Consider the following 16,503-nt stretch of genomic DNA (forward strand, 5'->3'; position numbering starts at 1 on the left):
TATAAATTAAACTTTAAAATGAGATAAAGAATAAAATACATTTTGGAATAATTTATTAACTAAATAAAAGCCTTTTTTTTACTAAAAAAAAATTGAAAAAATAAGCCAATCCATGAATTGTACGAGTTTATTACTAACATTTGGTTACCATAATTTTACTATCTCTGCCTTTGATTAGTTGTCCTTCAGAAACTACTGCATTTTCCTATTTTTTTAACAAATGGGTTTAAAATTTGCTGAACTACTCAACTGAAACACTGAAATAGGATAGCAAATTGTTTCCAAGATTTTTTAAGCATTTATTTTTGTAGGTGACAAACATATAATTTTACTAACCCACCCCCCCCCAGCACACGAAGTAATGGTAACATCTTGAAATATCTGTTTTCAAATGTTCTCTTCATAGCACCTTCTCACTCAGTGTTAAAATGTTATCTTTACCTTGAAGAGACGGTGATTTTTTCAGAAAAATCTCTTCAGTAACATACTACTGAGAGATGCACAACATTACAGAAAAGTTCAGCAAATTTAGAATATTTGTCTTTTTTGGTGAAAAAGATAAATAGCATAAAAAATAACCCAGTTTTTTTTTCATATGGTATTTCTAGTTTAATTTTTTAAAGAGTCTCCATACTGTTTTCCACAGTGACCGCATCAATTTATATTCCCACCAACAGTGCTCACCGAGTACTTTTTTTCCCACACCCTTTTCTTTTTTTTTAATAATTTTTGTTATATTAGTCACCATACAGTACATCCCCAGTAAAAATAACCCAGTTTTAACTAAGATAACTCTTTGACTTTCTTGCAAATGATTTTCACAATCATTCACCATCTCACTACACAGTAACATTAAGATTCTACAACTTAAAGTTTTAATTTTTATCAAATTATTTACGGAGGCAAATTGCTGAAGTGTGTAAACTACAATATGTCACCGTCTCATAAAAACAATCTAGTGTACATTGCTAATTCTAAAATGCACTTTTTTTGTGTGTGTATTTAACATATTCCCAATTTGGGAGTCTTAAGCCTACTGTCCAAACAGTAGGGAGATGTGGTTAGCTCTGCAGAAGCTCAGCAAACGGGTTGGTTTTAGTGGACTGGAAGAATAGCGCGGGGACAATTGGGACACTCTTAAGAAATGCTGCCTTATTAAAGCTCTTCTGTCACTGAGGATGATGCTGGGTGAAACAAAAAAGTGATCAGGAGTGTTGGACTCAATGTGAATGCATCTGAAGAATATTTTAACCGATTTATTCTGCTATTTCCTTTTATGAATGAACAAGAGTGTTAGATAATAAATACGTATTTCTAAATAAACCTAAAAGGGACATTTCAATAACATTTTAATCAAAAGTGTATTAAGTGATAAGAATGCATGTGTCATAGTTTATGTGACAGTTCTTATTTCTTACCGGTACATAAAAATGGTATGTCGCATAGTTCACGAATTCCTGGATTCAATAAATATTGTCATAAGTGAAGGGCACTGCTGTCACCCCCTCTGCATTTTGTGCAGCTTTCCCTCTTCCCTCAAAACCCTACTTACAACATACCGAACGTGGGACTATTTAGGGTCAGTGTCATGCCATCTATTAAATGTTCATGTCTTCTTTTTTTAGATAGTAGACCTAAATACAAGCTCCAGTGTTTTCGCGAGCCCACTGGGGAGAGCGTGGCACCAGCGTGTGGTGAGAGCGGGCAGCCCAGAGCGCGCAGAGGAAGAACCCCTCAGAGGAAAGTTCTCTCTAATAAGCGTCAACAAAGTGGCTCCTCTGTGGCTCTGCAAATCGAGGACACGGTTTTGTCGTGCTTGTCATACCCTGCACCTAATTCGCCGCGCCAATTCAGTCAGTCCGCTCTCAATCGTACGCGAAAGCTTTACTGTCCGCCTTTTGTGGAGGGGGAAGGCGGGTGCGGAGCGATAATTACCTTGCTCAAGGCGACACTGGGAGCCCACCGGTGGCAGGACCCGGCCCCGGCCGGCTGGGAGCGCGGCGTGGAAACCGCAGGCGCCGGCGGGGCCGGGCGTCCGGCCGCTGAAGGGTGCGGCCGCATCCCCGGCTCGCCACCACATCCGCGAACCCTGGCGGCGCCGCCGCGCCCACTCTCGGGGTCTACCAGCCGCGCGCCGCGGACCCGGATAGCGCAGGGCGCGCGCTGGCGGCGGGAAGCTCGCAGCGCCTGGGGCTAGCGCGACACGTGCGCCCGGAGCGCCGGGAGCGCCGGCTGAGCCGCCGCCCGCAGACCCGCGACGTGCGGTGAGTGACCAGTGGCTCGGCTGGGGTGGGGGCACCGGGGACCTCGGGACGCGGACCTAGCGGGGTGTCTGAATGCCTGGGGCTTCTGTGCCTCGCTTCTCCCGGGAGGCTTGGCGGCGAGGAGGGCCGGGGGGCGGGGGGCTCTGCTCATCCAGGTGCTCACTCTCTGGGTGCTGATGTGCACGTGAGGGTGCCAGGTTGGAGTTCGGCCGGTTGGAGGGGAGAGGGCGCTCAGACTGAGCCTCCCAGGCGCTCCCTGGGGCAGGACGAAGAATGGTGGGCGCGTGGAGCAGGAGGGCTGGCGTCTGGGAAAGGGCTGAGGGCACCACTCAGGGTTCAGTCTTGGTCCAGGCCCGCAGGCGTGACTCGGGCTAGAAAATAGGCCTTCTCTGACTAGAATACTGGGGAGTCTTAGTCTGGCAGAGGGAGTGTACTGCCCCACAATGGGCAGCACTTTCCTGTGGCCTCTGTAGACAGACGCGGAGTCCCTACCTGGCCAGTTAGTTACTAGTGGAATGTTCTGGGGCAAGCCAACTGGCTAGCCACTGGCCAGACTCAATTTTCTTATCTGTGAAATGTCTTTAGGAAGGTCCTTCTCACTTAGTTAAGGGGCGCTAAATATAAGCATTCTAAGAAACGAAGTATCTGCATGATTAGATCGACACCTGAAGCATCTTACTAAAAAGACTTTTCCCAGGTATGTCTAGAGAATAGGACAAAATTAGTCTTTATTCCTTAACTCTGGATAATTGTTATATCCCTTACATGTATATCTTGTGTGGATAAAAGTCTTTGTTGAGCCCCTACTACGTACCTGGCCTTTGGATATATACTGTTGATTCTTTAAAACTGTTGATTCTTTATATGATTCTTTAAAAGTTGGTGAAGTTGTTATTAGTATTCTCATTTTATGGAAACTTTCACACTTTCACAGAGATGGTAAGTTACAGGTTTCTGGCTCCAAACTCTGTGCTTCTTGCCTTTGCACCTCTAGGCTCATAACATTATATCCACTTCCACTTGGACAAACACTACATTTTCATTTCCCATGAACTTTAGAAATGGTACAGTGCCCTATTTGACCAGAGCGGCGAAGAGCTGACACTCTTCTCCCCTATGGTATTGAAAAATCCTCAGTCATTACCAGCACTTTGTTAGGCATGAAAGGCTCTGTAAGAGTCTGCAACATTCCTTTTTGATGTGTCTTGTTTCTTGAATGTCATGATGATTACATAGGATGGTCAATTCCCAAATTTTGGCGAGCTCTGAATCCTGTGTTAGAATGAGTTCTAGGCTGAAAAAAAAAAAAATCTAAAGCATATGTAAGATTTTTATAGAAGAATCCTCTCAGTAGATGTTGCATTATCATTTCTCAAGAGTGGACTTATTTTTACATTACTACACCTGCTTTGTTTTCTGGTTATCTGTCATCTTTGTAATAACACTCAGCACTGCTCTCAACTTCTAGATGTAAATTTGTGCAGACCAACATAAATAGAAAGCCAAATCCCAAAGAAGGCTTGTCCAGTGCCCTTTGCTCTTGGAATCGTGGTGCTCTTTGCTAATGGTAACAATGCTTTTTTTAAAGATACAAATATGTATTGAATAGCTATTATGTTCAAGACAGTGTGTGGCACTATAGTGACTATAAAGAAATGAAAGATGCAGTTCCTGTCCTCAAGATGTTAAAACGGGTTGGGAAGACATTAATTATGAGAACACTTAGTATGTCAAGGATTTTAGGTGGCATGAATTCACCTATTATAAAGGAGGTATGGGATCTAGTCTTGATCAAATTAATCTTTCAGTGATAAGCAGAAGAATAGGCAAAGAGAGGGGTCAAAAAGCAAGACTGTCCCTGAAAAGGAAATGATATTATCCTTTTTCTTATGATAATAATAGCACATAATAATATTTATTGAGCTCTTGTTCTGTACCCATTACTGTAATAAGAGCTTCTTATTTAACCCTCACAATAATCCTGTGAGGGAGGTGCTATTTTTATTCTCATTTTACAGATGAGGAAACTCAAGTATGGAAGGTGGTTCTAATTTATCTAATTTTGAATTTACTTCTGGCTTTTCTTTATTATCTTGGTCAACTTACAGACTTCCCCACCTATAGAATTGAGATACCAGTAGTTACTTTGTATAGCAGATGACCAAATATTAACAACTCAGTTATATGCTTTGCATTGTATTAAATTGCTAAGTAAATGCCTATAAAAGATGATTAAGATTAGAATCTTAATTTACATCTCTTTTACAGTGGTATGCAGAGGAAGAGGTAAACATTGAGTAAAACATCTGGCAGAGATGTTGAGACATGGGGTTGTTTGTGTAGAGACGTCAATTGAATTCTTCATTTATATAAGAAACCTTGAGGAAAATTGTGGGATGATGATCACTTGTCTTAGCTCATCCCACCCCCTGTCACTAGCCTCCAAATATCTTCAGTTGCAAAATTCTTAGAAAATTCCGAAAACAAAGTAATTGTAATGTGTTTTAATATTTTTGATGCCTCATAGCACTTTATGAAAAGACTAGGTGATTGATGCTACAAGATGAAGCAAAACTTGCCAAGATTTCCCAATACCCAAGGTCCAAAGATAAATCTTCCACCTCCTGCCACTGTCCACAAATAGAGACTTCAAGACGGAGGATGTCCAAGGAGAGACACTTCCAATAAACCAGGGAAGAAAATTTTAGTGAAAGAGGCTTAATTTTCTCAATAATTTAATTTTCATTGTCATTTTTCAAACAAGGAAAAGAGGGAAGAAAGAGGGAAGAAAATTTTAGTGAAAGAGGTTTAATTTTCTCAATAATTTAATTTTCATTGTCATTTTTCAAACAAGGAAAAGAGGCTTTGAAATGTGAAGTTACTTATGATGGTGACACAGATAAAAGTAGAAGAACCAGGATGGCACCCAGTTCCTCAGGCCCTAGACACTGTGCTCTTTCTAGTACGTCATCCTTCCTGAAAGTAAATGGCTTATTTTATTTATAGCTCTAGATCAATGCAGAGAGTGAAAATAGAGAAGGTTGGATTGTTAAAACTTAATTGAACAAGTGCTATGAAAATTGTTGGCTTTTGGAGCTAATCCAAGAAAGAGAATAGGAAACATAACAACACTAGTTGATTTGAACGTACCTTGTTTCTTCAGGACTCCATCCGTGTCTTGTTTCTCCTTTCTTTATTTCTTTTTTGCAGTTCTCTTGTGGGAATGCTTATTCAGTTTACAAGATAGTTCACACTACAAATGATTTGAGGGTTGGAATGATATAAGATTCCCTAATGCATTTTAAATGTGATTTGTTTACACACCACATTTCAAAAGCCTATTATGTCCAATGTGATATATCTGAAATGGAAATAAAGACAAGTAGAATTGGCAGAACATTTCAGAAAAATATAAAAGAAGGGGTAAAAGGGTAAGGGAACTTTTGTTAAGAAAAATGATGAAGTAGGGCACCTGGGTGGTTCAGCTGATTGAGTGTCTGACTTTTGATCTTGGTTCCAGGTCTTGATCTCAGGGTCGAGAGTTCAAGCCCTACATTGGGCTCCGCATGGGCATGGAGCCTACTTTAAAAAAAAAAAAAGAAAGAAAAAGAAAAATGATGAAGAGGTCATAAAGAGGGAAAGGAGAAAACCCTTTAACAGAAATTAAAAAAAAAAAAAGACCAAAACTTCAGAAGTCTTGTGATTTCAAGCAAGAAAAGAATGTTTCTACGTATAGGTGAACTTAGGAATACAAATGCTTACCAGTGAGATGAAAGAAAATTCAAGAGAGCCTTAGCAGGTGTGTAAGAAAGGAAAACAGTGTCTGTCCCGTCCAGTTTGGCTCATGTAAAGGGTGTTGCGACTATTGGGTAGAAAAAAGAAAAAGCAGAAAGGGTTGAGGTGATGTTACTTTCCTTGCCCATCACACCACTAACATAACATCATGAAGAGGCTGATTTGATGATTAGGGCCTGACAGGCCAGCATTTGTCCATGTTATGCCTTGTGAAGTTTTTCACCAAATGGTAGACTCAGAAGGAAAAAGGAAATAATGCTTCAGTCAGGAGACTGTTCTTTTTCATGACTTAGCTCATGAAAAGTCATGGAGAAGGTTGGCTCCAATGGCTAGGTGGCAAGTTATCTACTTGGTGGATATGATTACCCTTTCCCATCCTCATAGTGGAATAGATCATTAGAGGTGGTTACATATTGCGTATATAGTTTTTATGTTTGTTTGTTTCATCCTCTTTTGAGAGAGGGAGGAGGGTATCAGAAATAATGATTTACACTGAACTCTACCTCTGAAACTAATAATACACTATATGCTAATTAATTGAATTTAAATTAAAAAAAAGAATGAGTAGTTAAACTGATTATGAGTGGTATTTGTTGACTAACGGCTTCATTTTAGGGTAAAAATATAAGGAGCACAGCACAGGTTTTAGCATTAGGATTTTTTGGCAGAATAGTTTTGAACTATTTACCAGGTTGCCCTTAATCATCAATATGTCACTTTTTGATAGAACATAACCATATCCTGTTATATATCCACGAAGCAAAGCTACTGTAGATTCAGTAAGCATACAGTCTTTGTTTTTACTCCAGTTTGATATTTTTTAAGCCTCTTACCTCTTATTTGGAGGTGGTTCTCTGCTCTATAATAAATCATATAATCTCAGCAAAAAGAAAAGAAAAGAAATAATGATTCAAGCTTCTGAAGATTAAAGCATCAGACATCATAATTGCTTTACTAGTGGGTATCATAAAGATTGTATTAATGTGCGTTGTGCCGGGAATATAGTAAGAGATCAACAAACTATAGCATTAGTATTAATGGTAGAGTTAGCGTTAGCACTATTTTTAATATTATGCTGCTACTGTTGTTACCGATCAGGAGCAGTCTCACATGCTAGAGGTAATGTTAGATTAGAAATCAGGAAACCTATGTTGTTTTTGTTTTTGTTTCTGTTTTAAAGACGATGTTCTAATTTTCCATTTACTGAGAGATTACTTTTTTTTTAAGATTTTATTTTTTTTGACAGAGAGGGCACAAGCAGGGGCAGTGGCGAGCAGAGGGAGAGGGAGAAGCAGACCGCCCGCTGAGCAGGGAGCCTGACGTGGGGCTCAATCCCAGGGCCCTGGGATCATGACCCGAGCCAAAGGCAGACACTTAACCGACTGAGCCACCCTGGCGACCCAGGAAACCTATGTTCTGATCTGGATTCTGCTATTAATGACCTTTGGCAAGTCCCATCTTTTCTCTAAGCCTCAGTTTATCTATGTGTAAAATGGGGAAGGTAGAAGAGATGACCTCCAAAGTGTTGTCTTTATACTGTCCTGCCACCAGTAAGACATGTCTGTAAGTAGCTTTGCCGGCAGAAGGGAAGGATTTTGTACTCTGCCTCATTGAGTCAACTGGGTAATTAAGGACGTTCATTTGTAAGACAGGAGCCTTAATGCACATCTAGAACAATCATTTGGTGGTTCTGCAGTGGCCCAGACTCAAATGTCAGCTGTTGGGAGGGAAAGAAAGTAGCAGGACCATGGCAATTAATAGCTAACATTTGAAGTTCCTTCCTCCTCTGCCTTATTAAATTATTTGATAGCTAGGGTTAAGAATAAAGGTAGCCTAACATATGATTTTCTTTTTTACCTAGTTTAACAAAGCATATAATTCCAGTACAGTGAAGGTCATAAGTGATTTTAAAAAGAAATGCAAAAGCAGGACCCAGAAGGGAAAATGGGAGCTAGCCTCAATGGTGTGCCTCCTTAATTCTAGGTATTCTCCTGGGTCCATCCCACTATCATATTAATCTTCCCAATAACTTTGTATAGTTCCATATTACTGTACCCACTGTAAGAAACGGCACTCTTACAGTTAATAGCACACAGTGGGACTGAGATTCACTAGCCTTTTTCTTTTCCATAATACCATGCTGTCCCTTGAACTTAACATGGTGCTACAGAAGAAAAGTAATGTGGAAGTAGAAAGTGCTCCTGCCTGCATGAAATTACCACCTGTGGTAAGGGTTTTTCCTAGCCTAGTAAAATATGATTTTGCAGTAGTGCAGATTTTGTGCTTCTTCCTGGAGCAGTGGGGAAAGAGACTCACTGAGGGGTTGCCTCTGCCTTCCTGCCAGTTGCTATATTTCTGGCTGGTCCTTATTCCCCTCACTGAGACATTGTTTTCACTATTTGGAAACTGTCACAATTTGAGTGATGAGTCAATGACATAGAACACTCTTTGATTTTCTGATTCAAGATGGAGTTGTAGTTTTAATATCAACCCTCTAGGCAGGCTGCCTGAAAGATGTTTACAGTTGATAGGAGGTTTCATTTTATTGGAAGATACCTCATTTACTTGAAGGTCTTTGAGGTTCTGAGTTTCTTATAAAAGGAGAAAGTATTTTACCAGGTATTCAAAGAGAATGAGCAAGTTCATGTTTGGATAAATGTACTATATAAATTGAACTTTATCCTCTATTTTGCCTATTTCATATGGTGTGTGCATGTGTGTGTGTGTGTATATATATATATATATATATATATATATATATGCATGTTTCATATATATTTCTTATATACATATTGCATATGTATTTTATATACACATATTTCATATTTATACATTTAAAAATTCTTATAATAACTAATTAAATATTTTGATATTAAATATTTTACTTATTTGGAGAATATCATAGCTCCATAAATTGCAGTGCATATGGAAAGATACCCTGTAGATACCCCTTGTAGTCAGGAAGCAGATGTGTAACTATTCATTCATAATTCAGTTTTCTTCTAGTTATCTTCTAGTTCAATTCATAATTTCCTTTATGCCAGAATATTCCAAATTTTGATGAAGCAACTAAGGAAGCAGTAATAAAGAAAAACTTGCTATTAATGATGTCAACCACAATGTGGCAGAATCAGATTTAATGTAGTTGTAATGTAGTTACATTAAACTAGAAATAAAATAGATAAACACAGAAAAACTAAGTTTTGTTCAGTTCAGCATATGCCTATTATGTGCCATAAATTGTGGGCTCTGCTCATGAGGAGTTTGTAAGCAAATGGAAGAGACAGACGGATACCTAAATAAATTAGTTCTAGTTAATATGGCAGGTGCTAAGATATGAGGATGCCAGGATGCTATGCAGGAGGCTTCAGTCTGACCTAAAGACATAGCTAAGGCTTCCTAAGATTTGACGACTTCTTTCCTTCTCTACTGCTGTAACTGTGGTCCACATCATCATTTCTTACTAGGTATCTGCGATTGCTTTCTAACTGGTCTGCTTGCTTCCACTCTGGCCCCCATAATGAAGCCTGACTAATTTTTTTTTTGTTTTTTGCCTTTGCATGTGTATATTTAATGTAATTCATACCTCGTAACACCCCCAATTAAAACTCAGGTAAATAAATAAAACCTCAAATTAAACATCAGTGATTTCCTGTAGATTTGAGAGTAAAATCCAGGCTCCTTTCCATGGCAAACAAGCCCATAGTAGGTCTGGCTCCTGGATTCTTCTCCACTTCATGTCCTACCATTCTCTGATTGCAGTCACTTCCCCTGCCACCCTGATCTTTTTTCTGTGCCTCACCCATAGCCAGCTATTCCTCTGCCTCTAGTCTTCATCCTGAGTCTTCATTTGGTCTGTGCCAGTCTCAGCTCAAGCTTCACTTCCTAGAAATGCCTTCATTGACTAGCTTCTCTCCTCTCCAGACTTCTCTCCCCTTAGCTTCTCTTATGTTTTTCTTTTATCATTGTCTGAATTTATTTGTTATTTATTTCTTTGTTTTCTGTCTCCCTATTCCAGATTGTTGGTTTCATGAGAACTGAAATCCTCTTTGCTCTATCCCTAGTTCCTGGCACATAGCAGCTGCTTAATACATATTTGTTAAATGAATGGCTGAATAAAAGGGTTCTGAGCTGAGTTGGGATGGATGAATAAGACTTAGCCATTCCAAGAACAGTGGAAAAGTAAGAGAATAGAATCGGCAAAGATACAGAAGCATGCGTTGGCGTGAGATATGCGGGGAAAGTAAGCAGCTCAGTGTTACTAGACGATAGAGTGCCAGCAGAGAGTAGAGGTAGATGTAGTTGGTAATAAAGGCAGGAATTAGCTCATGGAGGCCATTGTATGCCATGACTTTGGACTATATGGTTTAGAGAAAGGAAACTGTCAGATTTCAATTTATATCAGTTTTTCTTAAACATTTTTAACCAAGACCAACAACAAATACATTTCAGGGGCGCCTGGGTGGTTCAGTCAGTCAATGTGTCTGCCTTCGGCTCAGGTCATGATCCCAGGTCCTGGGATGGAACCCTGCGTTGGGCTCCCTGCTCAGTGGGGAGCCTGCTTCTCCCTCTCCCTCTGCCTGCCACTCCCCTGCTTGTGCTCTCTCTCTGCCATATGAATAAATAAAATCTTAAAAAAATATACATTTTATATTTTCTGTAAACTGAGAGCCACCCCCAGATTCTAGAGGCCATCACATTCCTTGGCTCATGGCCCCCTTCGTCCATCTGCAAAGCCGGCAGTGGCAGATCCAGGCCTTCTCATATCACAGCTCTCTGATGGAATTTTTGCCTCCCTCACCTACTTTTAAGGACTCACTTGATTAGATTGGGCCCATTTGGATAATACAGGATAACCTCACCATCTCAGATCCTTACTTGTATTCGCATCTCCAAAGTCCCTTTGTCATGTAATGTAATACATTCACAGGTTCTTAGGGATTAGGCCATGGACATCTTTGGTGGCCATTATTGTGCCTACCACAGGGATGTTTATAGGGAGTTTTTTATAGCTCATCTTCTTCCCCTTCCTCCCTTTTATCTTTCTTTTAATAAGCATTTATTAGGTACTCTTTCCTAGTGCTGATACAGCAGTGAGCAAGACAGCCAGTGTTCCTGCTCTCTTGGTGGCTTAAATTCTAGCACAGAGATAGAGGACAGACAAGTAGTCAAGTAAAAGTAAACACAGTAGTTATAGACTGTACCATAAAGGCAATAAAAAAGGTGATGAGTAGAAAGTAACTGGGCAAGACCACTTTAGCTAGGTGGTCAGGGAGGGGCTGTCTGAGGAAGTGACACATGATCTGAGATCTGAATGGTGTAAGTCAGTCAGCCACTAAGAAACAGAGGAAGAGGATTCTAGCAGAGGAAATGGAAAGTTCAGAGTCTCCGGGCAGCAAAAGACATGTCTTATTCAAGGAACAGTCTGAAAGCCAGTGCAAATGGAGCAGAGTAAGCAAGGCAGAAAAAGTTGAGCAAATGATGGTGGCAAGACAGGAGAAGTGAGGCCATGCAGTGCCTGAAAGATCATGTGCGGTAAGGATTTTGGATTTTATTCTAACAGCAAAGGACATATTAAAGGGTGTTAAATAGTGGTGGTATGAAACAGGTAATGTAATCTGATTTATACTTCTAAAAGGTAGTCACTATGTGAAAATGACTTAGAAAGGGGTAAGGATGGATTGGAGAGATACACTCCGGGACTACTGTAGTCATCTTGAGGAGAGATGACAGTCTTTTGGACTAGAGTGAGGACCGTAGGAATGGATAGAAGCAGATTGATCTCTGATATATTTTGGAGGTAAAATTAATAGGACTTAGTGATGGTTTTGTTGTAGGGGATGGGAAAGAGAGTGGGATCAAAGATGACTTCTAGGTTTTTGAGCAACTTCAGTTATTTACTGAAATTAAAAAGGCTAGGGAAAGAACCAATTTGGGGAAGGGAGACCAAGAATTCCAACTGATCATGTTAATATTGAGCACTCTACTAGAGGTCTAAGAAGTGATGCAAGGAGACAGATTGGAGCTTAGAGAGATGTCTGAGTAGAAGATATGCATCTGAGAGTCATTAGCATACAAATAATTTCTAGAGCCAGGTGACCAGATGAGATCCCCTAGGGAGGGAGTAGAAATAGAGAAAAAATGTCTTGAGTGAGCTGAGGTCCTCCCAGAGTTGAAGTTCAGGAGGAGGAGGAAGAACAACCAGCAAAGACTATTGAAAAGGTGCTAAATTTTTTTGGAGCTTTCCTGATTAATGGCTAGGCTAGAGGTAGAAACGTCAAAGGAGCAAATGGGGACATTTCTGTATACCCACTAGAAGCAGTACTGTTGTATCGCTAGCACTTAACAATGTGCCTGGCACATGAAAGATGTCCTATTGAATGAATGAGTGAATTTTTTTAAAAACGGCCAATATGGTCTGGCTTATCATTTTTTTTTTTAGAGATTTTATTTATTTATTTGACAGAGAGAGACAGCCAGCGAGAGAGGGAACACAAGCAGGGGGAGTAGGAGAGGAAAAAGCAGGCTCCTAGAGGAGGAGCCTGATGTGGGGCTCGATCCCAGAACACTGGAATCACGCCCTGAGCCGAAAGCAGATGCTTAAGGACTGAGTCACCCAGGCGCCCCAGGTCTGGCTTATCTTTAGGTATGGGAGTAAAAGGTGAACATTTGCATTGGCTGGTTCCCAGTGGCCTAACATCACAGAAATTTCCAGCCTAATTTATGGATTCTTGGCCTACTTTTAATAGAATTTAGAGAATTTCCTAATGAGTAGTAGAGCCATTCCTTAGGTTTAAATTTGGAAACAATCAGAAATCACCAGTTCATATTTTCTGAAACATTCAAGATAGAAATATGTAGTAAAATAAACAACTAGTGAATAAATAAGCAAACAAACAAGTAAAATCGAACTTTTGTAGAAGACTCCAACAACTCCCTTTCTTATGACCAAAGAGATCAGTCTTTGCTAAGTTCCAGGAGAGGGGTATGAGCCACTTTTTAATTTCCTGTTACTTCTAGAAGCACATGAATAGCTTAGAAATTCTCATTATTCTTGGGATTTAACACCACTATGTTTGACTATGTTGGTACAGCCCTGTTTGGAAGAAAAAAATTTTTGTGTGTGACTGAGGCTCAGAGGTTAAATAACTTGTGCACAGTCTCAAAGTTCATTTTTATTTTTACTATTTTATTTTATTTTACATTATTTTTTTAGGGGGTTGGGCAGAGGGAGAGGAAGAGAGAGAATCTTAAGCAAGCCTCACATCCAGCATAGAGCCCGACGTGGGGCTCAATCTCACAACCCTAAGATCATGACCTGAGCCAAAATCCAGAGTCAGATGCTTAACCTTAACCAATTGAGCCACCCAGGCATCCCACAGTCTCAAAGTTCTTAAACCCAGTTCTAAAGGACTCCAAAGGCCATCTCTCTTCTCCCACCCTTTGCCAACACCAAGAAGCTTAAGCGAATGGGGGTTAGAGGTGGCTAAGATTTTCAATTTACTAGTTTTAAAAGTTACTTCATTAAAAAAATCTTAACAATATAGAGAAATTAAAGGGGCATTTTAAGTCCTGAATGATGTTGGTTCTGGTATTTTCTGAATATATTTAACATGAATGAATTTGTCTTCTTTTACAAGGAAAATTACAGAGGTGTATTCCCGAGTTGACTGTTCATGGCACATACAGTTGGAGGGTGCTCATTGGCACTTATTTTTATCATTGTGTTGTTGTTGGTTAAAGCAAATATAGGTAAGATATTTCTATAATTGAATCTGTAGAAGGATTTGCGGTTTAAACTCTCAGTTACAGATGAAATATGTATTTGTGGGAATTGTTCTGGTAGTTGGTCTTTTGTAGTCAGTCTACTCTCATTTTAAATGGGTAAGTCTGGTTCCTGCTCTATAACTAATATGCATTTTATTTAAATTATGCTAATATATGAGTGCAGTCATATAATTTCTCCTTAAAAAGTGGCTAGGCAACCACACAGCTGGCATTGTGCATTTTACTGAAATGAAAAATGATAGTGTACTTTAACAAAGGGTATGCATGGGTGGATTCAACTATGCTAAAAAAATAATGGCTGACATTTTCCTTGCCTTTTCTTTACTGGGAGCTTACAATTTTACTTCCTAGCTCATTACAGTCAATGAAAATCAAAGAAGCAGAGAACAGACGTATAAGTAGGATGGGAGGCGAGAGTAAAAGAGAGTGACTTAGTTTTAGTTCTGAAAATAAAAAAGATTTTTTTATTTAAAATGAATTTTTAGTATTTCCTTTATTTGATCTAAATAACTTTTTTTACCAATTTCTGTTTAGTGTAGTTAATCAAAACAATCTTGCAATTACCAAAAAAAAAAAGACTTTCAGTGGAGGCTTTCCATCACATCAGAAAATTCAGGGCAAATCTATAATTCTGAGGTTCTTTCATTGGCAGAACTACCAAAAACTGTTCATTTCTAATTAGTTGTCACTTATTTACACAAAAACTTCTAGAGAATAAGAATGACCTCTCTTTTAATTAGTTTAATATGGTATCTGGCAATAAATAAATAAATAAGTAGACTCTTTTAAAAAGAATACATTCATGTAATGTCATATTAGCTGTATCGGGTTATGGTTCATCTAGCTCAGGGTCTTGAATCTTGAAGGAATACCAAAGTGTGGCATGGGGGACCTAGTTTTCATCCTTGATGCCAACCACAAACATACCAGAGCCACTGAATATTTTCTTTTGTTATAAAATAATGTTATAGATTATATATACTTTATACCACTATAGCAAGAGAAAGTAGTATTCCTACATCTACCCCTTAGAGTTTGTAATAGCCTTTTAAATGGTCATTTGTTTTTGTTGTTTGTTGCTTTTTTTTCCTTTTTGCTCTGAGTCTTGAAGTAAGCCTTATAAATCAGAAATGGGGATGGAAGCAAATGTGATTTATTGTGGGAAGTACTTTTCAGTAGTCTGGTGAGTAATTTGCATATAAGCGAGATTGGTTTTTCCTGGTCTTCTGTTCCTGAGTGTTCTTCCAACCCTATTTTCTTAGCACTCTTAGTCTTACTGTTTTGAGAACAATGCATCTTTTAATTAAAATACAGTTAGACTTTAATGTGGTTGCCTTCTGTTCTCATTGTGTATCACCAATATAGCCAGAGCAATGTGGGTTATTTATATTTCCATGATTTGATGGGATTAATTTTACCCTGCTGTTGAGAATCACACAAACCCACCATTTTGAAATGGGTTTCTTACATGCTGACTTGTGTCTTCTTGCAGATGCATGCAAGAGAGGAGATGTGACTGTGGAGCCTTCCCATGTAATTTCACTTGGATCAGCTGTCAATATTTCATGCTCTTTGAAGCCCGAACAAGGCTGCCCACAATATTCCAGTTTAAACAGGTTAATCCTCTACAAGGTTAAAGAAAAAATCAATTTGCTGCATGGTCACTTCCTCAGTTCTCAAGTCACAGATCTTCCTCTGGGTACAACAGTGTTTTTCTGCAAACTGGCCTGTAGCAAAAAGAAGGAATTACGAATATGTGGGGCAGAGATCTCAGTTGGTGGTGAGCATTCCATTCTGAATTCTTAAAAACTAGTCATGTTTTGGTATTTGTCATGTGTTAGACAGACATCCAAATATAGGGCAGTGTTCTTTTTTCTCCTGCCACATGGATATATTTTATCTTGATAGCAATATGAGCACCTCAATGTGAGAAATCCAGAAAGCAATAGAATTGGGATCTCATTTCATAGTGTTCTCTCTCTCTCCCCCCTTTCCTCCCCCATTTTTTTTTTCCCTCTTAAGACCAAGGACTTAATGTCCTTGGACTCCAGTGGCACAAAAGAGAATCTCTACAGCTGAATTGTCATGCCTTCTTGATCTATGAGAATTTGTTCAAAGCTACAGCCTCCTAAAAAGAAAAAAGAGATACCTTTTTTGACTTATGAAGCCCAGGTTGACTACACAAGAATGAGCAATTCTCCTTTCCCTAACTTAATAGTCCTTACATCCACATTCACTCCTGATCACTGGTTATCATACTTAGCAGAGGTTAAAGGAGAACTGGATTTTCTAGAAAACTCCATGAGGCAGAACAGATGCTTTGTCAGGAGAGTTGAGTTATATAGTCTCAGGGAAGCAAGAGTGAGGGAATGAGCCAGAAAGGACCAAAGCAAACACAAGGAGGTCAAATTACGGAGCTGGCCACAGCACAAACAGAAAATACAGCTGGTTGCTTGGTCGCTAGGGACATTCCCAGAAAAAAACATATGGGAAGATACAATGACAGGGAGAGAGAACAATTTAACTGTCATTGGTCAAAGTTCACCCATAGGGTATCAACTCCCCTACATGCTGGCTTGCACTGCTGGTCCCTCCAGGAAGCTGCTTGGAAGTAAGAACTAAGACATCAGAGCTGGCATCTATAGCATGAGCCACA

The 16,503-nt window shown here is 39.4% G+C and overlaps 1 protein-coding gene across 3 annotated transcripts in view; it reads left to right on the forward strand.

The window, feature by feature from the left end:
* Positions 1-1,862: 1,862 nt before the first annotated feature.
* The window catches only part of IL12RB2 (interleukin 12 receptor subunit beta 2), a 74,078-nt gene continuing 59,437 nt past the window's right edge, over positions 1,863-16,503 (forward strand). Inside the window, exons 1-4 of one of the 3 annotated variants that reach the window (XM_087865990.1) lie at positions 1,863-2,264; positions 3,733-3,831; positions 13,700-13,811; positions 15,340-15,627. In XM_087865990.1, the coding sequence (XP_087722116.1) occupies positions 13,736-13,811; positions 15,340-15,627 (364 nt within the window). In that variant the 5' untranslated portion in view covers positions 1,863-2,264; positions 3,733-3,831; positions 13,700-13,735. The remainder of the gene's footprint in view (positions 2,265-3,732; positions 3,832-13,699; positions 13,812-15,339; positions 15,628-16,503) is intronic. The other 2 variants (XM_087865989.1, XM_045802063.2) reach the window with 2 other exon arrangements.

This window comes from Ursus americanus, chromosome 12, assembly GCF_024610735.1.
Source record: "Ursus americanus isolate L20-20 chromosome 12, mUrsAme1.1.p, whole genome shotgun sequence".
Classification (NCBI taxonomy): Eukaryota; Metazoa; Chordata; class Mammalia; order Carnivora; family Ursidae; genus Ursus; species Ursus americanus.